This window comes from Herpailurus yagouaroundi, unplaced genomic scaffold (genome assembly GCF_014898765.1).
Source record: "Herpailurus yagouaroundi ecotype Mexico unplaced genomic scaffold, PumYag 194, whole genome shotgun sequence".
Classification (NCBI taxonomy): Eukaryota; Metazoa; Chordata; class Mammalia; order Carnivora; family Felidae; genus Herpailurus; species Herpailurus yagouaroundi.
In genome coordinates, this window is record NW_024412425.1 from 1,491,256 (window position 1) to 1,517,714 (window position 26,459).

The window sequence follows — 26,459 nt, forward strand, 5'->3', positions numbered from 1 at the left end:
CTGCCCTGGTCCCACCAGCGAGCCTGCACACCTTCTCCCACTTGGAGTTGATGATCTGCGGGGTGACGGTGGTATAGGGGTTACTGCCCGACAGTTTGATGTGGTTGCTCTCGGCGATCCTCTGGGCCTCCTTGTGGATGGCCAGGATGGCCTCCCGCTCCCTGTCAGCATCTGGCAGTGTCGACTTGAACTGGTCGTGGGCGGAGATCAGGCCCTGGAAGGAGAAGGAGGAGTGAGGGGCAGCCTGGGCCCTTGGAAGTCCCACAAGAAGCGCGGGTGGGAGCGGACCTCGATCTCCTCGATGGTGTGGACGATGAACATGTCCTGCAGGTCCTCCATGGCGCTCTCCATCCAGTTGTTGAAGGGGGCTGCCCGCTTGGCATACTCCAGATGCAGCTGGTCAATGGTCTCCAGCTGCTTCTCTGTTTTCTGGTATACGGGGCAGGGAAGGGACAGAGGTGAGCGGGTAGATGGTGGTCGAGGGCCCCAAAGGGTCAGAGAATATTCCCTCAGGGAGCATCAGGGGAAGCTCAAGAGTCCAGGCATCGCCCACACCCTCCCCCAGTCCTGAGAGTCTCGGGGCACAGGGCTCCACGGGGGACGTCGCCCCTCCTCACCTCCAGGGCTTCCCTGCGGCTGTGGGTCAGAGAGCCAAGGGCATCCCACTGGTCGCAGATCTTCTGGCACCGGGTGTTGACATTGTGGGAGTCATAGTAGTCCAACTCACTGCGGGGGTGGGGGTGGGGGGTGGGGGGGAGAGCATGGGCGATGACACCCAGCAGGGGGCAGTCAAGGCTGTGCTGGGTCCTGCCCTCCCCCTGGCGCCGGGGGACACGAACATTTAAGGTGATCAGTCTTCAATGACCCCGCTAGCCCATGACCCTCCCCAGGTAGGAGGAATGTAGGAGGGGGTAACAGAGGGGCAGCAGGGGTGGGGGTGGAGGGCTCACTACACACTAATGCAGAGGCCCCCAAAGTGTGGCCCTCAATGAAGCTTGTATCTAATTGCTTTGTTTGCTTAAAAAAGTCTAGCAGAGCACGCTGGTTAAAGGATGGGTGCCAAATTCCCTCGGTTTGAATCCCGGCTCTTTGATTTTCTACTTGTGTGACCCCGAATGCGTGAATTCCCTATTCTGGATACCTCAGTTTTCCCATCTGTGAAACAGGCGTGGGGATACCGTGGAGATCCAGTTATCTAGTGCACATGAAGTGCTGAGAGCAGTCCCTGGTACCCAGTAGGTAAATGTAGCAACAGCGATGTTAAAGGGGTTTTTTCATTAAAAAAAATCTTTTTGGTTATTTATTTTGAGAGAGAGAGAAAGACCTGGGGAGGGACAGAGAGAGAGAAATCCCAAGCAGGCTCTGTACTGTCGGTGCTGCTGAAATCCTAAGCTGAAACCAAGAGTCAGATGCTTAACCAACTGAACCACCCAGGCTCCCCTAAAGCGGTTTACTTTATTTTAATGGGTGCTAAGAAAAAATGGATAATGAGCCTGCAATGTCATTCTAAGCAACTAGCAACATACCTAAGAAAAACGTGGACTGTCACAATAGTCCTTGGCCCCTCAGCCACCAGCATGGCCTCCTGCCCCTCCCATCAGTCTCTGGGCTCCAGAACCGGATCCTCTTAGTGGGAGGTTCCCAGGGAGTCGGGGTACAGGCAAAACCTTGGGGGCTTGATGAGGGGTGGGCAGCAGGGAACGACTTTGGGAGGAACAGGACATGGGATGGGGCTGGGGACCATCTGGTGACTCTGACAGGCAGATGGGACACAGGGGCCAGAAGCGGCTAGGAGGGGCAACAAGGCTGTGCTCCACAGAGGGGCAGGCAGCCTGAGCTCTGGTCCTGTCTCAACTACTCCCCAGCAGTGTGACCTTGGGCAAGTCTCTTGGCCTCTCTGTGCCTCAGTTCCCCTTCCATAACATGGGGCTGCTGAGGGATTACACGAGCTGGTGCGTGTAGAGCGCCGAGTGCTCTGAGTTTTTGTTGCTGTTATTAACCAACGCTCAGCCAGGCTGTCTGTCCAGGCTCACCCTGGCCAGCACTTGGCTCTCTGACTCATCTTCGGGGGGGGGGGGGGGGAACAGACAGCACCCCAAACAGTCCAGGGCCACCACGGTCCAGAAAAGCTGTCTCAGTGACCACCTGCTCCCCGGCTCTGGGTAACAGGTCCCACACAGCGTTCTCGGTGCCCACGGACTTACTCCAAGACTGTTTCCCACCAGCTTCTAGGAGCTCGCCTGTCAGTGGTGGAACACGCCCACCTCCCGTGACCCCTATGAGCATCTCACATGTGACCTCACTCTCCTCGACCTGGGTGTGCCAGGGACAGAGGCTCAACCCTAGAAGAGGCTGCAAGACCCCTAGAGGTGCCCCTAATAGTGACCAATAGAGACTGTGTCTTCCCAGTACGGTGAAGGCCTCACGAGTGAGCAAATGGGGAACCCTCAAAGCACCTGGGCAGTGCTGAGGGCGCGAGTCAGGGAGGAAACAGGCCCTGCCTGGCGAGGGGCTCCACCAGGCACCACTGCTGGCCTCATAGGAGCAAGCAGAACTTTAGGGATGACCGGCAGGGTGGGGGTGTCTGCGGAAAGGGCAGCTCCAGCCAAGCATCCTATTTTTGAGCAGACGGCTATTTTGGGAGCCTTGCCGCCCCTCCAGGGCCTGCAGATTTTCCATGAAGTAATGGCCTCGGCCTCCCGCTCCCTGGGCCGTCCCTGCCGTTGGCCGCTGTGCTGGTGGAATAAGGCTCCATTCACCGGCTCTGGAGGTTCAGTGTACTAATTGTGTGCACAAGTTTATCTGACTGGGGCGGGGAACGGAGGGCAAAGAACCCGGCTGCCTGGAAGCTCGCACAATAAGTGTATTCTGAGCGAGAGAGGAAAGGGGCCGGGCAGAACAATGGGCTCTCTGTGCAGACCAGTCCCCTTAGGGAGGAGCGGGTGGCAACAGCAGGGGCTAGGCCGCCCACCACATCAGGGGGTGGGGGTGGGGGTGGGGGTCCTGGTTGGTGTGGCAGGCAAAAGGTAGAGTCTCAGGGACTACTACAGCCTAAGCAATCAGGAAAGGGCTCAGAGACCTTCTGCCTGAGAATACAGGTCCCACTATCCTCATCTGGGGTTAAGAGAAGGTGGGCATCATCCCTTAAGGCCCTTCCCGGACATCTGAAACGAGACGGTGGGGGTGGAGAGGGCTGGACCTCGGGACGTTGCCCCCACAGTGGGGCAGGGACACGACGGGCCACACATACTTGAGCTCTTGGGCAATTGCTGCGATCTGCTCCACGCGGTCCTGGTGTGCGGCCAGGTCGCTCTCGAAGGCCTCGTGCTTTCGGATGAGGGCTTTGATGTCTGACAGGGTGGCCGTCTCGTAGTCCCGATGCTTCAGCATGGCCTCCTTTCCTGGGGTGGGGCAGACAGCAGGAGGTGTTCGGACAACAGGGCAGTGGGAGTCCAGAGGGTCGTCTGACCACAGGGAAGGAAACGGGGTACGGACCTTACATCCTGCCTCACTGGGGATGGTGCTGTGAAGGCTAGAAACTTCCAGAACCTTTTTCCTTGCCTTTTCAAGGGATCTCTAAGCCCAAGTATATCCTGGACGGAGCTAGGAGACACTGTGGGGCCAGTGGGTCTGAGACACATATCCCAATCCAACCTGCGTGCTCTGAACTTAGGGCCCTTTATTGGTGGACCAGAACTGGACGGTTCTCCCACGGTTGCCAAGGTGGACCCATCTGTGGAGGGCCGACATCTGGAGAGGCGGCAGGGGGTGCAGCCCAGGCCTCAGCAGAGCGACGGAAGGGCAAGTGTGAGAGTGTCAGAGTTCTCCAGGGGCCCCACCCCTTGTGCCTGCCCCCTGGCACTTAGAGGCCAGGCTCCCTCGGGGTGGGGTCCTATCACACACCTACGTGTCCTACGCCATCCCACGGGCTTTCTGTGTGCAGTGAGGTGGGGCCCATTGTCAGGCCCTTTGAAGGAAGAGAGGAACACTGTTATTAGTCCTGGAGCCTGGCTAATTACATACCCCAGGACAGAAGCTCAAGTAAGTAAGCCCTGCAAGCGCGGTGCGGTGCGGTATCGCAGACGTGGGGGGAGCGGAATGCCAGCCTGGGAAGGTGACTGGGACCCCCGGCTCCTCAAGGTGTTCTGCTTCAGGCAAGCCACCTCGGGGTACCCCTGGAGTGGCAGCTCAGAGACCCTGCTCCTCACTCAGCTTGGCACCAGAGCGGCAACGCAGAGCGGAGGGACGGCACGTGGCCTTTCCCCACCTGTCCCCTCATCTGTAAAATGGGGCCGACGGCGGTGTCCAGTCTCAAGTCTCAGTGAGGTGACGTTTGGGAAGGGCGGGCGCCGAACCAGCACCATCGCATCTCCTCCACCCCGAGGACAGGGCCTGGCGCTGGGGCAGGAGGCTTAGCCACAAAGGCAAGCTTGCAATTCCCTTCCCCAAACTGCTGTCTCCCAAGGGTGGGAACCACAAATAGTAGGTTACCGCTTCTCTGCCTCAGCAGAGTTTCTGCAACAGAGCTGGCAAGGGGTGCACGGGCGGGGCGGGGGGGATCCGGGAGGAATGGCCCGGGGCCATGGATGCCTTGGATTCAGGCCAAGGGGAAGCCACAGTAGGGACCCAGGGGCTCATTTTTATCTTTTCCCCCAGAGAATCCAAAACCCTCTGCAAAGCATCCACCTGGACCCTTGCCCCGGCAGGCTGTGGTGGGTGGTGAGGGAGGCACAGAATGATGGTGGCTCAACCCGCTCTCTGGGCCCACCCCTCCGGGGAAAGAAGGCCACTACCGCTGGATCCCAGGAGTACAGAGGGGCCAGGAGGTCAGTCTGTCCTCCCGTGTTGCACAATCGAGTGGTTCAGGGGACAGAAGCTTCAGGTCTTGGGAACGAGAGTGGGCAAGCCCGCCTGGGGGCTCCAGGCTGACGCGAGGTGGAAGGCCAGATGCCAAAGCGCCTGCAGGGAGGCAGGGGTGCGACAGGGGCGTGTGGAGGCCGCTGAACCAGTTGGGCCCTGGCTAGGGGCTGAGCCAACTTCTCCTTTGAGTGAAGGCCAGTCCCAGTCGTTCCCAGGAAAGGAACTCTGGTGGGCCATCACACCCACACCCCTCGGCCTCAGGAAACCATCTTCCCAGAGCCTCCTGCGGCTCCAGGTGAGGGATTGAAGAGCTGATAACATGGGCCAAGGGAGGTCCATGGGGAAGCCACCTAGCTGGTGGGAAGACAATGGAGATGCAGGACATGGATAATGACAGGAGGAGAGAGCGGAGTCCAGCTGGGGAACACGGATGCTGTAAAACCCACTTGTGTGCGCAAGGGCCCCCTGACTAAAGAAATGCCAGGGTCGGCTGGCTCGTCAGTTCCCTGGGCAGGGACCTCGCCCACCTGGGAAGCTGCTGTGCTCAAGGAAGAGGCGAATGAATGAATAAATGAGGGGATGGACCAAATGACAACACCCCCCTCATCGTGGACGCCGCCTCTGCAAGGCAGGAGGCGCCTGCATCCCTGGCCCGAGCTGGCTCTTCGTCGCCTCCTCCGCATTCTTTCCCCAGCAGAGGCTGGATTAGGGTATTGCTCTGGATCTGGCCGCTGCTGCTGGAAAACGGAGGCCTGCACTGGTGTGAGGAGGGCATCAGTTGAACTGCAGCCAGGGACACAGGGGACGTAGGCCCAGGTCTACGGATCCCGCAGAGTTGCATGCTCGAAGGCCGGCGGGGGCGGGGTGGGCTCCGAATGGGTGCTTCTAGCAAGATCTCAGCATCTGGCCAGTGCTGGGGCCGCCTGCCCCACAGCTGGGTAGATGGGGACTGGAGGAGCCCCCAGAGGCTCAGTGAGGGCCTCGTGGGGGACGGTGGGGGTGGAAGGATGAAACCTCACACTGAGCAACACAAGAAGTGTGACATCAGCCAGGAAGAGCGGTGGTGGTAGGGCATAGTCAGGAGGGAGGCAGCCAGAGTGGGAGGGCATGAGTCCCGGCTCTTGGCTTTCCCAGGCACTGGCCATTTTCCAAAGGCTTTCAGACCTCTGGAATTCGGGATCTCAACCTTGGGTCCTGACCGAGGGCCGGGGATGTGATGGGATCCCACACCCGGAGCCGGGGGAACAGGTGGCTGCGGGGGAGGAGGAGCTCCCGGGGGGGGGCACAGGTGGTCAGCAAGCTCCATCTGCAGCTCAGGCAACAGAACTGAGAGGCGGCTCCCTGGCCTTGCCCTTAAGGACCAAGCTCAGGCACACAGGCCCAACCAGCACGCGCTCTTCAGTGTGACGTCCACAGTCACAAAGGAGTAGGAGAGGGAAGGTGGGCGGAACATCTGAACACAGGTTTCCAGGGATGGGAGAGCCCACTCCCTTGCCCCGGCACGGCCACCATCCTCAGGGAGGACACAGCAGAGTGGACAGGGATAGGGTCACTTCTCGATGGAGTCGCATACAGTTCGGCCGCATTCCTAGATGACAGCCTCCAATCATCCAGGAAGGGGCCCACCTGGAAGTAATCTCTGAGGCCAGAGCAGGGTGGGCGGCAAGGAGGACCTGGCTCCAAAGTGTGGCTTGCTGCCTGGGGCCGGGTGAACCCAGAAATGGCATTTTTGACAGGCTCATCCCCAAGCAGCAGGAAAAGGGGGTCTGACAAACAGACCCAACAACACAGGAGGCGCTGTGGGTGCACACGCGTGCATGTGCCCGAGGGAGCTGGGGGACCGTACCATCGGTCCAGGCCTCGTGGATGGAGGCCTTCTGCCGGAACTTCTCTGCCAGGTGGTCGAGCCGCTCCAGCCTGCGGATCTCATTCAGCAGCCACTCCTCGTAGCCTTTCTCTGCCTGCTCCAGGTGCTGCCAGCCATTATTGATATCCTATGAGGACACGAGAGGACAGGGCTCACAAAGGGGCCAGGGATGCTGAGGTGAAGGCGGGCAGCAGCAAGGGGCTGGGGTCACCTCTATCCCCTGCTTTGCTGTATCCAGATGCCTAGACGGGCCCCGGCACATGGCAGGTGCGATCCAGTTTTTGCATTAAATGAATAAGTGACAATGAATGAATGCCATGGATGGCAATACGAGAGCCTGGTGACTGTCCACTGAATACCATCCCTCTACTGAAAAGGGGCCTTGAGCACATGGTGGTCTGGAATCATGGCCAACTGGGGGTCCAAAGTGAAATAATGCCACACAAAATAAGGTGTGGGTTTGGGGGTGGGTTTAAAATTCTAAGGAGTGATGGGGGAGGTGGACCGCGGTGAAGGGTCAAGCGGGCCCCCTACCATACCCCTGCACCCCATAGGCTGTGCCTGTTAGTTAAGAAAGCCAGTGCTGGCCCCGCGATAAGCCTGGGGTGGTATAGAGCCGCCCCTCTGCAGCTCTGCAGGCCACAGGCTGGCCTGGGAGTTGGGCTGTGCCTCCCGGGCCCCGGGGGGGGGCCCGCCCCCCCCCCCCCCCCCCCCCCCCCCCCCCAGCGCTCACCGAGACCATCCTGCCCTCAGAGGGCATGAAGGCAGGCCGGTTGCTGAGGCGCAGCTTGGTCTGCAGTGTGTTGAAGTTGATCTCTAGCTGGCACTTCTCCTGCACCTTGGGCGGCTTGTGGACGCGCCGGTAGTCTCGGAAGTCCTCCAGCTTCTGCTGCATCTCCTGCATGGTCTTCTGCGGCACGCGGTCCTCCAGCCAGGGGATGGTGCGTCGGATCCACTCCAGGAGCTGTGGGCCCGCGACAAGCCTCAGGGTGCCGGGAAGGGCCTCGCCCCGTGCACGGGTGCAAGGGATATGGGTCTTCAGGGGCCCCGTCTCGGGGATCACCCCCGCTCCCCAGCCTGGCTTCCCCATGATCCCCACTGGGATCCTACGGCCGGGAAGTACGGGGATGCACGCCCCCTGTGAGCCGCCGTGCTGTTCTCCGCTTACTTCCTGTTCATGCCGTTGTTCCCGGTCTTCCTTCTTCTCGGATCTAAGGGGGACTCAACTCCAGCATCCCTCCCATCACCTCCCACCACATGACCTCACTAGCGCCATTTCAGTGAGCTCAGCATCGTCTGAGAGAGACGTCTCACTGCCTCCTCGTTCGTGGGCCGTAAGCGCATCAAGGGAAGAGCCCACTGCATGCCAGGCTTCCTCTAAGGAGGCCAAGGCACCATGCACGGCCTTTCAATTTGAAAGCAAAATTGAAAAAAAAAAAAAAAAAAAAGTGACGTGTGTTTTGATGAGCCGCTTGTATCTACCATATAGAGTGAGGCCCGGGTATAAACAAGCAAACAAACCGGGCATTCTAGAAGAGTAAAACCAGCTATTGTCTACCATAGATACACTTAAAAGAAGTGGTTCCCAAATGCCAAGTTCTGGCAAAAAGAAAAAAGCAAGGAAAAAGGTATCTATGTGTCTTTATATCTTGATGCAAGGAGCCAAATGCCCTTTCTTAGGAAGGGATGGGATCCCAAGATATAACCTTTTAACTTTTTCTTGGTGATAGAAAGGATGGTGGTAACAAATGGTAGCTTTTTCTTTTCTTTTTTTTTTTTTTTTAAGTAATCTGTATACCCAACGTGGAGCTCGAATCACAACCCCAAGATCAAGAGTTGCACACTCCACCAAGTGAGCCAATCAGGCACCTTGGTTAGCCTTTTCTTTTAAAAATATCCTTAACTTGGCAAAACAAAAAGCTGGTCACTATAGTTTGGCTGTCAAATACTTTTCCAAATATTCCTGATCCATGAAACTTCAAAGTCTGGGAACCACTAGTCTGGAAGAGCAGTCAAACCATGGCTCTCGGGGAGCTTCAATGTTTTTGTTTTTTTAATATGGAAATTTTCAACACACAGGAGGGAATCCAGAAGACAATTACTAAACACCCACATTCCCAGCTGACTTTCTGGGTTCAGGCTCTGGAGTGGGACTGCCTGGGTTCAAACCCCGGCTCTCTACTGCACCAGCCGCATGCCTGGTGCTTGAGTCTCTCTGGGTCTGTTTCTCCGCTTGGAGAAGGGGGTAACAGGAGTTCCCTCCTCCCAGGGCGGTTGTGGAGAGCACAGGGCCCGCCACGACAAGCCCCAGTCCTGTCACCGTGTCTGGTGGGGGTGTTCAAGAACTCTCCTTGAGTACCTCTGTAAGAACCCAAGCTCAAGACGGAGGGAGCCAGGGAGCAAGGTGACACGCCAGCCTGACCCTTAAGGCCTTGTGAAACTAGCCTGGAAGGTCACATACCAGCTTCATCTAGAAAGTGTCACTGCCATACCTGCTCGCCCCTCTGCAAGCTTCACATGACCTGCGGCCAAGGGTAACGAGAGGTGACCCAATCCTCCTGCTCTAGTGGGGCCACCAGGGGCGGGATGAGTGGCACTTACGTCGCTGGCCAGCCTCTCATAATCTTCCATGAGGTGCTCATTCTCCTGGTTCACGGCCAGCACCTTGCAGATCCGGTTGGCAGCAGTCTCCGCCTGGGGCAGAGGAAGACCACAGTCAGGGCCGCCTGAGGGCTGGTGACCCTCCCTCCTGAAGGGCTCATCCCCTGGAAGCTGGCTCATCCACAGCCCACACAGCACTCCCCAAGGAAGGAAGGAGAGAAGCACAGCTCCAGCAAGACAGTACCCTGAGCAGCCATGTCCTGAAGGGCTCCGCCGGAGTCCCCATACCCTACTGCTAAGGCACCACCCCCTCCCCGGATAGCTGGGCCCCTCAGCCCGGACCCCGGAGGTGCTGAGGGCCGGAAAGCCCTCCCACTATGGGGAAGTGGATAAACAGGTCCTCAGGGAGGAAGGCTGGGTAAGGCTTGTGTGTCGGAGGGGACCTTAGCTAGGCCTGGCCCTGGAGTCTCGCCCTGGGTGGGAAGGTCCATGGCAGAAAGGCCAAGCACTGGATAGCTGCATGGTGCCCTCCAGAGAAGTCCGTGGTCAGTGCACAGGCAAAGCACACGTGTCCCTTTCCTAATTCCCCCCTCGGAGGTGGGTGTTGATGGCTCATTGGGCAGAAGTCACAATCCTGGGGGCAGAAGGGAGCCACGCTCCAGAGAGCAGGGAGTGGTGGAGACTGACCAGTCTCTGCTCAGAACTACAGGACAACGTCCTCCCTCATCCTGCTTTGGGTGGAGGGGGGAGGGAATGCAAGGAGTGGAGAAGAAGGAGAGCAAGGGGGGGCGCCACACGGGGAGAGGAGAGACCAGGTACCTTTCAAGAAGCACAGAAAGGGTCCAAGAGGAGAAGTTGAAACGGCAACAGAACAGGAACAGAAATAGTGAGGAGGGTCTACAGAGTGGCGGGGAAGGAAAACAGAGAGGCTTGGGGATGGCTCCAGACCCGCGAGCGGCAGGCACCGACGCCCAGCCTCTCCCATCCACACACTGCTTCTGGGACCGGCGGGGAGGTGAGTGGGGACCAGCGGAGATTGGTGTGTGTGCACACGGGCACACACCGTGAGTCACGTCGCAGGACACACAGCAGCAGCCCCAGGCAGTGCTCCTCAGAGATGAGGTGCACAGGGGCCTCGGCCAATAAACATCCAGCCCCGGTGAGTGCAGGAAGCAGAGCTAAGGCCACGGCTTGTGGGGGGAGTCCCAGAGGTCAGTCCCTGACCGCTGGCTCGGAGACACAACGGGCACCCCGTGTTCAGACCCACCATGCCGGGCAGACCCACGAAGGCAGGAGCTGCTAGTCAGCGGTGCTCTGCTTCACAGATGAATTCCCGGCACCCAGCTCAGGGCTTGGTATGTTTTAGGTACTCAGAGTTGATGAATGAGTGAGTGAACAAAGGAATAAGGAGTAAATGCTTAGTGACTAGAAATAAACTATCAGGAGGGAACAGTCATGCTTGGTGCCAGGCCTGGGGTTCACCTTGTATTTATAAAACAAAACAAGTGCCAGAGAGCACTCTTTTAAGAGACAGGATGGAGTCCCCGAGGACAAGAAGCAATAATAAAAGCATCACAAGGCTGTCTTGAGACGTAAACACAGGCCGGAGGAAGCCAGACTCGGCGCTGGAGAAGCCTGGAGGCGGCACGTCCCTTGGTGAATGGGCAGCTCCCAACAGCTTCTCGCATAAGAGGGGCCCAGCTGCCTCAAAAACGCCCAATGCTCTGGCCTGAGCTTTCCTGCCAGTATCCACTCCCACAAATCCCTCAAGGCTGCCCAGCCCCAACCACAGCGGAGCTCGGCTCTGAGCACAGGAGGGCGGTCCGGGCAGAAGGGGGGGGGATGCGGTGGGCCGAGGCTGGCTTGGGCCTGCAGAGCAGCGAGTCCAGTGGCCAACGTGCCGTCAGTCAGGGTCTGAGTCCTGGAATCTTCCGTGGCTGCCCGCCCCCACCCCCCTCCTCTGCCCTCCAGCAGAACACGCCAAACAGGAGCTGCAGTCACACGCTGGGTAGGTGGTGAGAGGCTATGAGAAGCTGTTTCTGGCCACGGGGCTGGAAGGACCACGGTGGGCACGGGCGGGCCCTGCAAGGCTGTTCCAGCCACCCGATGATTTACTGAGCACTTACGGGGCTCAGCGCTGTTTTAACTCACCCCGTGCCTACATGCACTCGTTTCACCCTCCTACAGATGGGGAAACTGAGGAAGTGACCCATCCAAGGTCACACTGCCAAGAAGTGGCAGAGCAGGGTCCACAGGCAATAGCAGGTGCAGCCCCTGCCCTGTGACCTCTCTGAACTTCAGTCTCCTCCCCTTTTAAGTGAAGATAGTGGCACCCACGCCCCGGGGGTGTGTGCAGGACTGTCCCAGAACCTGTAGGTGCAGAGTCCTTGGAGGACTGCCAGCACGTAGTAAGTGTTCAAGAAACAAGAGCTAATTTCTCCTCTTCCCCGCCCATTTCTAATCGGTGACACAAAATCACGTCATTGGGAGGATACTACTGCCCAAGACCAGAGACCAGGAGGCAAGGGGAGGGCACACAGGTGCACAGGCCTCCAAGCAGGCCTCTCTCCCATGGAAGCGGACAGCCACTGCTGGGAACAGACACTTCTGATGCTCCGCTCCTGTCAGCGGGGCCGCCAGGGACAGGGGCGTGGCAAATTGGGTGGGCAGGTACAAGCTGAGAGGAGAGTCTAACCTGCTCATGCCAAGCCTTTCCTGGGGCATTTGGGAGGGAAGGAGCCCCACTGAGATGCCAGCGCGGTGGGCAAGCGTCTGGGTGTGGATCACGGAGAGGGCAGGGCAACCGAGTGCCCGCACCGCAGCTCTGCTGGGATTCGACCACCCAGAGCCGCTGGGACGCCACCACCCTCCTGGCGGGGGGGGGGGGGGGAACGTATTCACGGGGAGAATATCGGTGCCGTGTCTGCACTGGACTGCAGGCTCAATGGTGGAACCAGAGGCCCACAGTCACGAGAACCCGACCCAGGTCAGTCCCCATGCTGGGGCTCCAACCACAAGTGGGTGGTGGGGACATGCGGGGGACAGTGAGGGCAAGTCTGCAGGCACAGCAGCGAGGGGTGCTCCCGCCCCAGCTCACCTTTTGAGCCCCCGAGAAAGCGTGGTAGAAGCAGGACACGTAAGTCATGATGGCTTTCTCATCTGGCCTCAGAGTGCCTACAATATCTGCGCAGAGAGAGAGAGAAGGAGAGAGAGAGAGGCAGGAGAGAGTGAAAGATGCAGGGAGGGCGGCCGGGGCCGGACCCTAGGCTCATGCGGGAGGAATAGCGCTTGCTCTGGACTGGAAGCCAAACCCCGGCTCCGGCTGTGTGGACACGGATCGCTGAGGTTTTGTAGAGGGAAAGAGGGAAGTCTGAACAGGTGGAGTCCTTTTCTAACCAGACCTGGGTTTGTGACACTAGCTACTGGCAAAGGAAGGGGCGTCTGGGTAGCTCAATCGGTTAAGCATCCGACTCTTGATTTCGGCTCAGGTCATGATCTTATGGTTCGTGAGTTCGAGCCCCGCCTTGGGCTCTGCACACTGACAGTGCAGAGCCTGCTTGGGACTCTCCCTCTCCCTCTCTGCCGCTCCCCCATTTGCTTGTTCTCTTTCTCTCTAGTAAAGAAATGAATTTAAAAAAAAAAAAAAAAAAAAGGAAGACTGGTTTAGGGCTGGAAGGGTCAAAAGCTATCTGATCTTTCCGAAAACATCAGTAAGATCACGTCTTACATTAACTACCTACTACCCCAGAACAGACCACCAAACGGTCTCCTAGGGCCCTTAGAATGGAACTCCGGATCTCAGACTATGGTGACTCTACACACCATGGCACTGTTATTATCTCCAACCTCATTTTTTCCCTCTCCACTCTTCCCTGAATAAGCCAAGCTCATTTCTGCCTCAGGGCCTTTGCACTTGCTCTACCCTCTGCTTGGAATGCTTTTCCTGCTGATCTTCATCCGGCAGCACCTGCTCATCACTCCAAGTGGCTGCCCACGTCACCCAGCAGAAGCCTCCTGTCAGGGCCCCCAGCTGAAGCAGCCCCACAGATATCTCTATCCCACCATCCTGCCCTACGTGCTCTACTGGGCTTATCACCATGTGAAATGACTTTTTATCTGTGGACATGTCTGTTGTCGGTCATGCCCACTGGAATGTAAGCTCCATGAGAGCAGGGATCCTGCCTGACTCAGTCACTACTGTATCCTCAGTGCCTGGAATAGCCTGGCACAGGTCAGGCACTCAAAAGATACCGTGAGCAAAGACTAAACGGGCAGTGACGCCTGGAGTCGGGGGGGATGGCTTCCAGTCGGAGAGAGGCCACTGCCGTCTGCAAGAGAAATGAGGTGAGCGTGGGAGGCGAGAGGCAGCGGCGGCATTGGGCAGTGGCGGCGAGGTGGGCCTGCCTGGCCCTGCCCGGTACCTTCTGCGCTCCCGAAAAGGCATGGTAGAAGCTGGACACATAGGTCATTATGGCCTTCTCGTCGGGCCGGGCCGTGTTCACGATGTCTGTAAGTGAACGACAAGGGTTAAACTGCCCAAGTAGGGGCGGGCATGGGGGGCGGGGGAGAGGTGGTCACTCACTGGGATCCAAAGTCTCCTAAGGCCACAGGCATCCCAGGAGAAGGACCCTCAGAATGGATTCAGTGACCCCCAGTGACTCCAGGAGACTTGTCCATACCCTCAGCCCTTCCATTCCCTGTGGTCTCTAGAAAGGCCAAGGCTGTGGGAACTGGATTAAAATGAGGCCACTTCCTCTCTTTGAGAATGGCCTCAAGGGGCTGCTGGACAGTCAACCCCCGGGGCCACCAGAGGCCAGAGACATGGGTCCTGGCTGGGGGTGGTGCACGGCTGGGAAACGGAGCAAAGCCGGAAAGGAAAAACAAACACTCCGCTTTGATGGACTCCAGACTCCACGCCGGGGGCAAGCAGGGAAGACAGCGGCCTTGGATGTCTGCAGGAGCCAGCCCCTCCCTGGCCACCTGGCTTGCCCATCCCACGAGAGGGGCAGGACTCCAACAGGGCCCCAGCAGGACACGCGGGTCCTGTTCCGAGACGTGGCCCCCACAACCAGTCATCTTCCAGCTCCTCCTTCCCCTGCTTCCCCATCTCTGAGCCTGACTGGTCTGCTCAGACTGCTCCCTCTCTGGCTCCCAGGCAGCACCACTGTCCCCGGTTCACCCAGATTCATCCAGCCCTTCTCACTGGCACCGCCAGCTCCTTGAAGTTACCTCAACACATGCCCGCAGAACAGGGTGGTGACTGAACAAAAGGGATGTACTTACCCTCTGCATCCAACATCTTGGGGATGTCTAGATATTTCTCGGCCACTTCAAAGGCATTGTTCAGGTTGGTGACAGGGTCATCCTGGGAGGAGGGAGGTGAAGGAGGGAGGAAGGACTTTGTCAGGGGCAGGGTGCAAGAGCACAGAACGAGGCAGGCCTGGAAGGGAGGCATCCTGGAAAGGGGCAGGGCTAGAAAGGCTTCTTTAGGCACTTCTCGGCCCCCTGTGCTGCTATGGGGATTGGGGAGGAGGGCACCCACATACAGTCAATCCTCAAAGGAATGCATCTGGGAATCTTTGTGGGAAAAAGCGTGGACCTTTCCCCCAGAGAAAATGCAGGTGTGCTCTTTTCTCACAACTTCCAGCCCTCCGGCCCCCAGATTGAGACCTTTGTCCTGAAACCCAGAAAGTGTGGTCCAGACCTGAGAGAACACCATGGGGGTGACAGGTTAGGGGTAAGCCGAGAGCTCCCATGGTCCAGCCTTCACACGGTCTCCCCACTGTTCCTAGGATTAAAGACCCTCACTCATGTGCCTTAGTCGATGTTTAGCTAGAGCCCAATTCGATTCCTCAGAGGGGCTTGAACAGGTCAAGTGCAGGCTCGTGCTTCCCCCACTGGGAATGCCCTCCCCTTGGCTCTAGGCTGCCTCCCCCTCCAGAGGCCCTTCCTGGACCATGCCAGCTCGCCACGGCCTCCTTCCTCTGCAGTACCTCTCTGGCCCTACCCACTTCCCACCCTCATTCAGCCTGCGCACATGTGCATGGCCTCATGGGGCTGGTTTGCTCTGGACACACTATCCCACCTTCTCCACTGGCTGGGAGCTCCTGGAGGGCAGGACCTTGGTCTTACGGGCTCACAAGCTTTGTAAAGGCAAGTGAGAATGGGAACCTGCCGGGGAAACACCTGCTGGTAGTGATGGCTTGGAGTTCTTCAGCCCTTTTCTCCACTAGGCAGAGAGGAAATGCTTCTAGAGTCTAAAAGGTTAAGGAAGGGGACCCGGAAGGCACGGCCAGCCAGGCCCCAAAATAACCGTGGGCAGTCGCAATGCCCATAAGGGGAGAAGGGGATAGTCCCCGAGGGGAGCAAGGGAGGTAAGAATCAGCCACCAAGCCCGGGGTCTGGTGACAGCTGGCACAAGGCCCTCTTAGCCTGCCCATGTGAGCACAGAATCCTCCTTCGGATGCCAGCAATAGACGGGCATGGAAGAGGTGACCCAGAGTCAGGGTCAGACTCTGTGGATCTCTGGGTCACTGAGGGATGTGCAAGAGGCAAACCTTTCTCAGCTTGTCATACTCGATCAGCTCGGGTCTGTGTCGGTGGATCAGTGCATTGAAGGCAAGGCCATCCTTCCAGCTGGGGATGGAAAGACAAAGGTTAAAAGGAGGGCCCTCTCCCCATGACGTAAGTGTTGATAGCCTGGGGCACCCATAGGAACAATTAATTCCCATTTACTGAGATAGTGCGTGCGCCGGGCACTGCAAGGAGACCGTCTGGCAGAGTGGCCGTGAGCATGACTGCTAGAGCCAGCTGGTCTGGGGTGAGATCCCACCTCTGGCACTTACCGGCAGGGCAAGTCCCATAATCTCCTACTCCCTCAGTTTCCGTGTCTGTAAGGCGGGGTAGTAAGAGTAGCTACACTTCGCTGGGTTGTTATGAGGACTGAATGAGTGAATACACGTAAACGCTTAGCCCGGCGCCTGACCCGTGGCTAGTACTTTATGAGTGAGTGCTGGCCTCCGGGATGGCCAGGACCTGCTGAGCCCTGTACGTGCCAGACCCCGCCGAGTGGGATGGGCCTACAGTGGAGGGCAACAGCCCACCGTGGGAGACCAGTGCGTGCGCCCTGACCCATGGGACAGAACCAGGGAAAGGGAAAGAGGGCCAGATGGGGGGATGGGACTCCGTCCTGGGGCGAGATGAGGGAAGGCGGTGGGCTGGAGTGCTCTGGCCGGGCACTCACCTGATGTGGAAGTTCTGCACGTTGACGTTCTTATATGGGGCCGTCTTCCTCTGGCACCAGAGAAGCAGCCCTTCCTTGGCGGAGGTCTCTGCAGAACGCACAAGGACGGTGAGCGTGGGGTCAAAACCCCATCCCCACAACCCGGCCCCGTCGAACGAGACTTTCAGCCCAGGCACAGGAGTCAGACGGAAGAGCGGCAGGGCCAGCAGGAAGAGGCCCTCCTGTTCCAGACACCCGGCAGACCTCCGCTGATCCCAACCACTGGCCTGCACACCGAGCCCTGAGAAGTCACTTGCCCGGGGTCACCCCAGGAAGTGGTAGTGACAGGACAGGCCAGGGCCGGACACCACGCCACGTCTCTGCCCACAAAGCCTGTCCCTTTACCCTCCAGAACACACTGCCAAACAAGCCCCTGATGCTGGCCTTGGACTCTTCTGAAAGGTGAAGAACCAGCCAAGGGGCCTGAGCGCCGGGCCTTGCACACCCGGGGTCTCCCAGATGTGGCGGCGGCTTCAGGGAAGTGGTGAGGGAGGGGCCCAGGGCATCTGTCTGCTCCCCGTGGGCGGCTCCGGGAGCGCGGAGTGCAGGGTCACCGCTGCGGCCTTTGCGGGAACCCGCTCCCCAAGCTGGCCGGGATGACTGTGCTCACACCATAGCACACACACATGCTTGGAGGGACTGGCCCCAGGTTCACGGAGGCAAAGGTCTGAGGGTGGGCGTGTCAAATGGAAACATGTAGGCGCTAACGCAAAAAAACCAGGCCAGGCCTGACTCTGCCACTGGTCTGCTCTGCGACTCAGATTCCTTGACTGGAAAATGGGGACATTCATGCCCACTCGACAAGCGTCGTGTGAGGCTCCGCTGAGACGGAGACCATGGGAGCCAGAGGGCTCTGGGTGGATGCCAGAGCTGGACGGCTGGCTGGGGACCCTTCACCCGCAGCCCCGGCCAGATCTCACTAACCACTCTTGCACGGGGCCAGGCCCCGCGAGTGATGCCGGGAAACACGGAAGAGCCTCAAGCATGAAGACAAAACCCCCAAATCACCATCTAACGCACCCCAACCTGGACAGGACCAGGACAGGGAGAAGAGGCTGTTCTTTGCCAGGCCTTAGGCTCTCACCTTCCACAGAGATGTCCTGGATGGCGAACCTGAGGATGATGGTCCAGATCATTCCCAGGGTCATCTTTGCGTTGCCGTCCACAATCTCTGCATGCACGGAAGGGGGCAGAGGGTGAGAAGGTTGCTGAAACCAGAGGGGACTCCTTCTGGCTCTACGTAGAGATTAGCTCCGATGGTCCAACGGGAGCCGTCCAGGCCTGTCCGCCACCCTCCCTGGGAGACGCTACACGGACACTGGGAAGCACCGTCCCCCAAGCCTTCTGCTGCTCAGCACCTGCGGGCCCCCGTGCACGTGCTGTCCGCCACGCAGGCCTGTTCTCACCCGGCCAGCCCATCGTCTCGCCCAGCTCAAAAGAGCGCTCCTCCCTGACACGTGTCCCAGGCACTGGGCCCGCACTCCCAGCCCTCTGTGTGTACCTCCCTCGTGCCGTCAAGGGTGCGTCTCCCCATGGCGGGTGCGTGCCACACTACTGTTGAGAATCTGCCCACTTCCTTCCAACCTCACTGCTGCCACCATTGTCCAGGCCACTGTGGTCTCCCCCCGAGAGCTCGACACACCACCTCCCCCTCCGTGCCCCGTGCAGTCCACCTCCACACAACAGCCAGGGTGCCCACTTTTAAAAAAAATTTTTTTTTCAACGTTTATTTATTTTTGGGACAGAGAGAGACAGAGCATGAGCAGGGGAGGGGCAGAGAGAGAGGGAGACACAGAATCGGAAAAAGGCTCCAGGCTCTGAGCCATCAGCCCAGAGCCTGATGCGGGGCTCGAACTCACGGACCGCGAGATCGTGACCTGGCTGAAGTCGGACACTTAACCGACTGCGCCACCCAGGCGCCCCTAAAAGGTGCATCAGATTTGTGCCACTCACCTGCCCGAAGCCCGACTACATCTAAAATGAAGCCCATGTTCTCAAATCCCACTTACAAATCCTGCCCTGGGTGACCCTGCCCCTTGATGCCCGGCACACCCCGGCCGTGTCCTTTCGGCAAGCCAGGCTTTCTTGCTAGAAGGACCTCACGCCTTTTGTCCACCCACGAAGTGCACCCCTTGACCCTTTCCTCGGATGGCTGTCCTTCCCATCCCCTAAGCCTCTGCTGTCACCTCTCCGAAATAACCCCCACCAACCACCAATCTGAAGGTGCCCGCCCAGTGCCCCTCTCTCGCCAGCACCCTGCTCTGCCCCTCACATGCTAACCATCATTTGTCACCACGTATGTGCTGGTTTACTTGTTCACTGCCTGCCTTTGAGATCGCCCCTCAGTACCTGGCCTCGGCCCTTGTGAAAGACAGGATGCTGCAGGACAGGGAGAGCGGCCCCCAGGCCCAGCCGGGAAGGTACATACTTTCTTCACTAACCGAACAACTACTCTCAAACTTCTGGGAGTTGCCTCAAAGGTCTGTACCACATGGTCTTCAGCTTCAGTAGCTTACAGAAAAATCATCTTGGCGACGCTCAGGGCGCCATGTGTCTACTGCTGGGTAAGAGAAGTGCAAGTGGCCTCATCCCTGAGTCTGCCAGCCAGATGTGCCTCTGCAGCCCTCTAAATGCCTTCCGCACCCCAACGTCTCAGCACGGCAGGTGCAGGAAGAGAGACCTTGCTCACAGACCCTCGAGAACAGAAAACTCCAGGGTGGGCTTGATTTGGAAAGGAGATAGAGTGATCACCCAGGGGACAGGGCCAGGCCTTCCCCAAGGACACACTCGAGAGGAAAGGGTGGGGCCCATCAGCCACAACGGAGGAGAACCTCCCTCCGCCCCCTAGAAGCCACAGGTTGATGGCAGAGGGTGGTTTTCGTCTTGAGAGTGTCAGGATAAGAAAATAAGCACAGTCCACTGCCCAGAGGCAGGGGAAGGACGGAAGGACACAATGTCTGCTGGGCCCTTTCCCAGGGCTAAGAACCCCATACAGGGAAACCAGGCAGAGTCTCTCCAGCCTGGGGCAAGGGCAGAGATATCCAGTCAGGAAACCTATGCTGCGTTCCTCCCAAGTGCCAGGCACTCCACAGCAGGGGAACGCACGCAGTCTGGACAGGCGGCTGGAGCTCCCACACCCAGCCGGCTGCATAAGGAAGCTGATCATGGAGGGCTCAGAGAGCTCCCATCAGGAGGAAGACGGATTCTCTCATGACACATGCACCAGACGCTTCCCGGACCTATAGCTGTGCCCCCACAAGACAGTCATGTTTTGGCTACGGCCCAGACCATGCGGAGGGTAGGGCGATGGGAGGCAGGGCAGGGGCTGGGGCTCTCAGGTATTCTGAAGCCCTCGGGGCACCTCTAGTAGCTGCTTTCCAGCTTTCTCCCGGGGCCCAGCGGTCACAGGGACTGGGAGTGAACCAATCTGGGCACGAACGCAGAACATTTTTAGACGGAGTTTTTCTCCAAATGAAGACTGATGCATGCCACCGGGTCTCTCCTCTAACCCCTCTGTATTTACAGGCTAGCATTTGAGCAAAGTAAGTGCAGCTGTGAGAAGCAGGAGGCTGGAGTGGAGCCAGGAGGAAAGATCCATGCAAGGACAGAAAATCTGAAGGCCGACTGATTTTGGGGGTTTTGCTGTTTTTTTAAACAAACACCAACCACCTCAACTGTGGCATGTGACGCTTGGCACCCCTCCCCGAGAGGTCCCAGCCGGGGCAGAGCCTTGGAACTCAGTACGCACACTCTGGCCTCAAGTCTTGGCCAACCTCTCAGAGCCCTGTCATTAACAGCAATTAGTTTTCTTTGTTTTTCTAGAAGCTGGGACAACATGGATGTCAGGGTGTAGGAAATCCTGCTCTAATGAGCTGAACTGTGAGTGCAAGCTGACAGGGAGCTTCTGGGCTCCATCAGGCCTCGCCTCGTCTCCAAAAGCGCCTGTGAGCTCGAGACGAGCTGGCTGCTGGAGGGCAGCGTGTTGTTGCTCTAGTGGAAAGGTCTAGAACGAAGAATCGCAGTATTGGGTGTCCCCATGGGGCACAGAGGGTCCTGGGTATCCAGTCAGGGGCCAAACTCCCTCAGGTCCTGCAGCCAGAAAAGTCTGGTTACTGACCTTTGGACCTGCACTCCCCACCCCAGAGCCCTGACACCGGGCCTCGAAAGTCCTTCTCCCCTGAGATCTCCAGATACCAGGCAGGGCCAAAGGGCAAAGGTGCTCCAGGCACAGGGACGCCAGGTGATGTGACTGTCAGTGTTTCTGAGGCCCAGCACAAGGGCCAATGAGGGTGTCCAGGGTCCAGGACAAAGTCATTCCTGCCCTGTAGAAGAGGCCTGCCCTACATAACTGGGGGCACTGGATTCCCGAGTGTTAGATTATTCTGTGGGTGGAAGGGAGGAGGAGCTTGGGGACCCAATGATCACATCGAGGGCAGTCACTGTGGTCACTGCTGGGGTATATACTGGGGCTTTATACCCCACCAAGTGCTCTCTCTGCCACCCACACAACTCCTGCTTGGAGTACAGAGGTTGAGGCTCTGAGCCTGCAAGTCAGGGACCGAGCTGTCCCATCCCCGCTCACCTTCTGCTCCGATGGAGACCAGCTTGACTCCTTTGCTGGCGATGAAGTCCAGGGCTTTGTTCACATTGTTGATTTTGTGCACTCTCATCTTGCCCCGCTCCGGCTTAGGTAACCGCTCACCTGAGAGCCACGCCCCGAGAAAGAGGGGGAGAAAGGGAAACTTTAATGTCCCTACTGCCCTCCAGAACTGGCCGCCATGGCACTCTGGCCCGCCCTCCCCCACAGGCCAGCGCCTGGATGCGCTGCAGTGCAGTCGTTCAAAGCCTCAGTCTCTTCCCAGCAGCTTAGGGACAGCTGGGGTGGGCCGAGTCCCTGGGACGTGGCACAGGGCACCTGTTCCAGGTGTGGGGTGTGCTGCGTTGCACAGGAGACTCACCTGAAATGACCTCCAGAAGGAGCATGAGCTTGAGCCCGTCTCGAAAGTCCTCATCGATGTTCTCGATCTGTGTGCCAGCCTTCCTCAGGTGGGAGTTGCACCAGGCTGTGAACGTCTGGGGAAGCATGAGAGAGAGGCCTGGAGGGTCAGTGTGACTGTTGGGGCCTTCTAACAAAAGGACTGGGCCACCACCCTGACCCTGGGACAACAGTGGCCACCACGGGGCCTTCCTATACACTGTTTCTGATCCTTAAGCAACCCAGGCAAGTCAATCTGAGGAAACCGAGGCTCAGGGTAGTTAGCAGACCCACCGCACGATTGTCTGGATGATAAGTGGCACAGCATGGACTAGAACCCAGTCACGCAAATGTGACTCAGCGCCAGACCCCGGGTATGGAAACGAGACACTGGGTCCCCGCTCTTACATTCTTTGGGACAGATACACAGAGCCCTTCACCACCTCCCCCGACCCGAGCAGGCAGATGAGACCACAGGTCCTAGCCGGTGCTGGCTTCCTTCCCTCTCAGGTAGGAGCCATTGCCGGCACAGAGATGACCTGAGACAGGAAAGCAGATGGAAAATAAAAGCCTGCTGTAAATGTAAGGTTTTCTTCAAGTCAGTCTCTCTTGGAGTTTTGGGCGGCCTGGCAGCAAGCGCCTCCCCTAAAAGACCGGGAGCATAGAGCCTCTGAGCCCTGCGCAAGCCTCTATTCCTTGGGAGGACATTCCACATCCCACCCTTCCAAACCTTAGGGGAGCTTAAGGAGGCTGGAAGGCAAGTGGAGGTAGGCACCCCCCCACCAGAGTTAGACAGCCATATCTGAGGAAGTGTCTGAAACACAGGGCACGCAGATGCCGGGACATGAAAGGATGAATTCGGGTTCAGAGGGCCACAAACAACAACCCAAATCCCAAATCCCAACTCCAGAACACCCAGTACAGGGCACCAGCCACTCAGGCCCCGCTGGCCGGGCATGTCACCGGACATCAGCCCCCAGGAAGCGCGTCACATCAGTTAAAGGTGGACGTGTCTAGACACCTTCTGGGGAAACCGGCCCAATTAGCCTCCCACAGCAGGGTCTGGGAAAAATGCCATGCTTCTGTTTCTCACAGAACCCCCGTAACCCGCACCCCACCCTGCCACCTCCATCTGCAGTGGCCAGCATGGATGTGGGCGGAGGGCCAGGAGCGTACAAGCACACGCTCCGTGCCCAGGCGCAGGCAGAGGCCACGTGGGGGGCGAGGGGCTTCCAAGGAGCCTCTGGCGGAGCACCATGTGTTTTGACAACTGTCACCACTCCTGCTCATTCAGATGTAACACTAGGCCCCTCCCAGACAAAGGAGCGGCCTAATCAACACGCCGTGCAGCGAGGATGGGCATGAGGTTTCCTTCCAAACCCAAACGGTGGATGTGAAGAGTTCCTCTGCATGGGGGACACAGACCCCATCCTGTGTGGAGCTGTCCCCTCAGTAAGGGTGCCTGTACCCTGCTTCCGCCTCTCCTAAACTGGCACCTGCTGATCCCTCAAGATCAGCCTGAAGCACAGCTCCTCTGAGACGTCCACACCGACTGGCTCACCCCGACCCGATTCTGACTCGGATGCTCCCTCCTCTGCACAGGTATCATAGCACCTTTCTCTCGGGCTCTTACAGTTGGGTGTTGTCCTCTGCCTCCGCACATGCCTGAACTCTGGCCACCAAGCAGGTGCTCACACTGAGGAAGCAGGAATGTGCCTTCTCTGCCTCATTCCCCAACCCCCTCTATACAGCTCTGAATTCAGACAAACCAGAGCCAGACTGCTGGTTACACTACTCATATGGAAACATCATCCGACCTTCCTTAACATCTGCCTCCCTGTCTGTAATGTGGTGAGGACAGCACCCAAGTCACGGTCAGCGTGAGGATTCGCGATGGCGGAGCCCGCAGAGCACATGACGGCCCCGGTCGTCGCTGTGCCTCCCCAGATCTCCTCCTTTCCTGAAATCCTGCCACTGCTTCCAGAGTATCCTCTCCTTCCCCTGTCTGCCCTGGCCACCACGCAGCCCCCGGCAGCTCTCAAAAGCATTCTCTAGTCATTCCGTGTGTTACTAGAGGTTGCCTGCACGTGTGCAAGCTCCAAGGGGGCAGGACTTCCATCCCTTGTAATGTCTGAGGCACAGCCAGCTGCGGTGCTGGGCAGCGAGACGCGACTCAGCCGTCCTACAAACCAGTGGGCGGCAGCAGGCCGGGCTGGGGCAGGAAGTGGCCAGGAAAGCCGGCCTCTGCCCGTGCGCGTACCTGAAAGATACCTGCGAATGGCAAAGCGACCGATCGTATCCCAAGGCTGAGGACAGAAGAGGGCGATTGCCAGAGGGCAAGCTCCCCAGTGCTCCAGTGCTGCTGGGGCCAAGATGTAGGCCCCTGGTCTGCACGCAGGGCCAGAAATGTGTCTAAACGGCAGCCCTCATCACCTCAGCCTGCCTGGGTTATGCCCACGTGCTCTCAAAGGGCACAGGTCTGGGTCTCAATGCCAACTCCCGGACCTACTTACACCTCAGTTTCCTTCTGTCGGATGGACTCACCAGAATCTACCTCCCATAGCTGCTGCAAGGATTAAGTGGGCGAGAGGCTTTAAAGCACCCGACACAGTACCTGGCATAAAGTTAATGCCAGATGAATTGTCTGCATGCACAGTGGCTGCTTCCCTCTCTGCAAAGGCCCTTACCCCACCTCCATGGTTTGGAGAGGAAATGAAATTGCAGGAAACCCTCTTCCTGTGGAGGCTGGGAACAAAACTCGCCTCGTGGGGTTCAGGCTATCTGTCCTCACAAACGTGTACCCCATCCTTTGCTCATCTTCTCTGGGGAGCACGTAAGAGCTCTGGGGCTTGGGGCTCACACGGACCTGGGTTCAAATCTGACCTCGGCCGGGTGAGGCAACCTGCCCGAAGGGTAGCCCTGGATAAGCAATGAGCCTCACGTTGTCCGATGATGAAGTGGGGACAGTTAACTTCTCTTAAATAAAGATTGAACAACATAATGCAAGTTAATCACTTCAGACTGTGCCTGGCACAGATTCTGTCAGCACTCAGGATTACACGTATGTCCAAAAAAAGACCTGTTTTCAAGTCAACGGTCACTATGCCCTGTACTTCTGTGTCCCTAGCTGGAAGCAGGCAGCGTCCTCAGCAGAATACCGAGCAGGTGCTTAGGAAGCGTATCCGCTTGCCTGGCCTGGGTGGCGAGAAGGAAGAACTCTCTCCTGAGCCGGCCACAGACAGAATGGAAACCCCACCGACAGGCCTCCCACCCCTATGCCCCACGTGGCTGTTTTCTCCTTCTGGAAGATGACGGGCACGTGCTGACACTCGAGGCTCACAGACGAGGAGAACAGGCCCTCACAAGGCCATCTTCAGGGAACGAATCAACCCCAGACCACCACTTCTTTACGCAGTGACTGGGCAGGAGGAGCTGGGATTTGAACGGGACATTAAACATTTGGTTGTTCCTAGTTGGCCACAAGAATGACTCTCTACTCGACACTTCCTCTCCCTACCGGTTTAGGCTAAGATGCGTGGGGTAGACAGTGTGGAGGGGTGGTTTCAATAGACAGAGGCCTCGTGTGCCCACCACACCACCCACCGCTGTGCAAAATTCTCAGAGCGTTGAGCTACAGAGCCAACAGCTGAGCCAACGGCTGACAGGTTCCACTGCTCCGCATGCCCCAGGCTTCCATGGGGTTGGAACACGTCCACTCCCTTGACAAGCATTTGCTGGGGGTCGACCCCAGGCCAGGTCCTGTGTCGAGGACAGAGGAGTGAGCAAAAGTGGACACAGCCTGCACTCTCACGGAGCACCCAGTCTGAACAGGGAGAGGATGTCAGTAATCAAGCGACCGCTCAGCTACAGAAATAACAGCCGCAGGAAAAGTAATAGTAATGACCGGAGCAGCCACCTCTATAGAGCTCACTACGTGCCGGGCACTGTTCTAGGCACTTTGTCACGTATTAATTTCTCCCAGCTGCATAACTATCTTGTGGGGTAGGAGCCACTACGGGCTCATTTTACAGATGAGGAAACCGAGGGTCGGACAGGTGCTGTGACTTGACCACAGGGAGTCACGCACCTGGAAAGTTACAGAGCCGGACTTAAAGCCAGGTCCTCTGAGCCCCAGAGGCCCCACTCCAAGGTGTCATGCGTTTGCCCTCTTCCCCGCTGCCCCCAGAAAGGGAGCGAAAGACCATTCAGCATGCAAGCTCCTGATCTAGGTAGGGGCAGACACGGGGTAGTTTCCGAGGTAATTCTCCCACTCTGATAGGACTGAGAATGAGAGAAGACAAAAAATAAGGGAGACTGTGCAGATAACAAGAACAGCATGTGCAAAGGCCCTCCAGGAGGCTGGAGAGAGAAAAAGAGGGAACAAGGTAGAGCAAGCTGTGCCATGAGGCTGGTGGGGCCTACCTCACGGGGCCTTCCAAAGGTCACACTGGCTGCTGCTGGCTGAGGACAGAGCTGAAGGGGGCAAGGGTCAATGCGTGAGGACCAGGAAAAAAGAGAGTAAAAAGCCTCCAAGAGAAACTCGGCAGTGGGAGGAAGACAGAGGAGCCATAATGGAGATACTAACTGTCGTGACTGAGAAAGACAAGCTCAGTGTTTCTATTTTATTGGGGGGGGGGGGGGGTTGTTCAGAGCTACTGGCACCCTGTGGGAGGAGGAAAAGACAAAGAGCATCGAGCTCAGCTAGGCTTTACTGTTAAGGCCATTTTCATGGTAAGCACGGACTCGGAACAGTGGCCCTGTCCTCAGGTGCTCAATGAATTTACTTGGTTGATTCCCAACTTGGAACCCCTACTAGACACTGGGCATGGGAAGAAACGAAACAGATGCAGAATTTACATTCGGGGGGGGGGGGG

At 57.9% G+C, this 26,459-nt stretch overlaps 1 protein-coding gene across 5 annotated transcripts in view; it reads right to left on the reverse strand.

Annotated features, from left to right (window-relative positions):
- The window catches only part of ACTN4 (actinin alpha 4), a 70,854-nt gene that overhangs the window by 5,133 nt on the left and 39,262 nt on the right, over positions 1-26,459 (reverse strand). For 3 of the 5 annotated variants that reach the window (XM_040445946.1, XM_040445942.1, XM_040445944.1), the window contains exons 2-15: positions 21,569-21,683; positions 21,193-21,312; positions 17,695-17,781; positions 16,572-16,659; positions 15,886-15,964; positions 14,612-14,693; positions 13,750-13,835; positions 9,329-9,421; positions 7,461-7,691; positions 6,707-6,854; positions 3,251-3,401; positions 618-726; positions 289-429; positions 32-214 (exon numbers count right to left, since the gene is read on the reverse strand). In XM_040445946.1, the coding sequence (XP_040301880.1) occupies positions 32-214; positions 289-429; positions 618-726; positions 3,251-3,401; positions 6,707-6,854; positions 7,461-7,691; positions 9,329-9,421; positions 13,750-13,835; positions 14,612-14,693; positions 15,886-15,964; positions 16,572-16,659; positions 17,695-17,781; positions 21,193-21,312; positions 21,569-21,683 (1,713 nt within the window). Of the gene's footprint in view, positions 1-31; positions 215-288; positions 430-617; positions 727-3,250; positions 3,402-6,706; positions 6,855-7,460; positions 7,692-9,328; positions 9,422-12,425; positions 12,512-13,749; positions 13,836-14,611; positions 14,694-15,885; positions 15,965-16,571; positions 16,660-17,694; positions 17,782-21,192; positions 21,313-21,568; positions 21,684-26,459 lie in introns of all 5 variants that reach the window. The other 2 variants (XM_040445947.1, XM_040445943.1) reach the window with 1 other exon arrangement.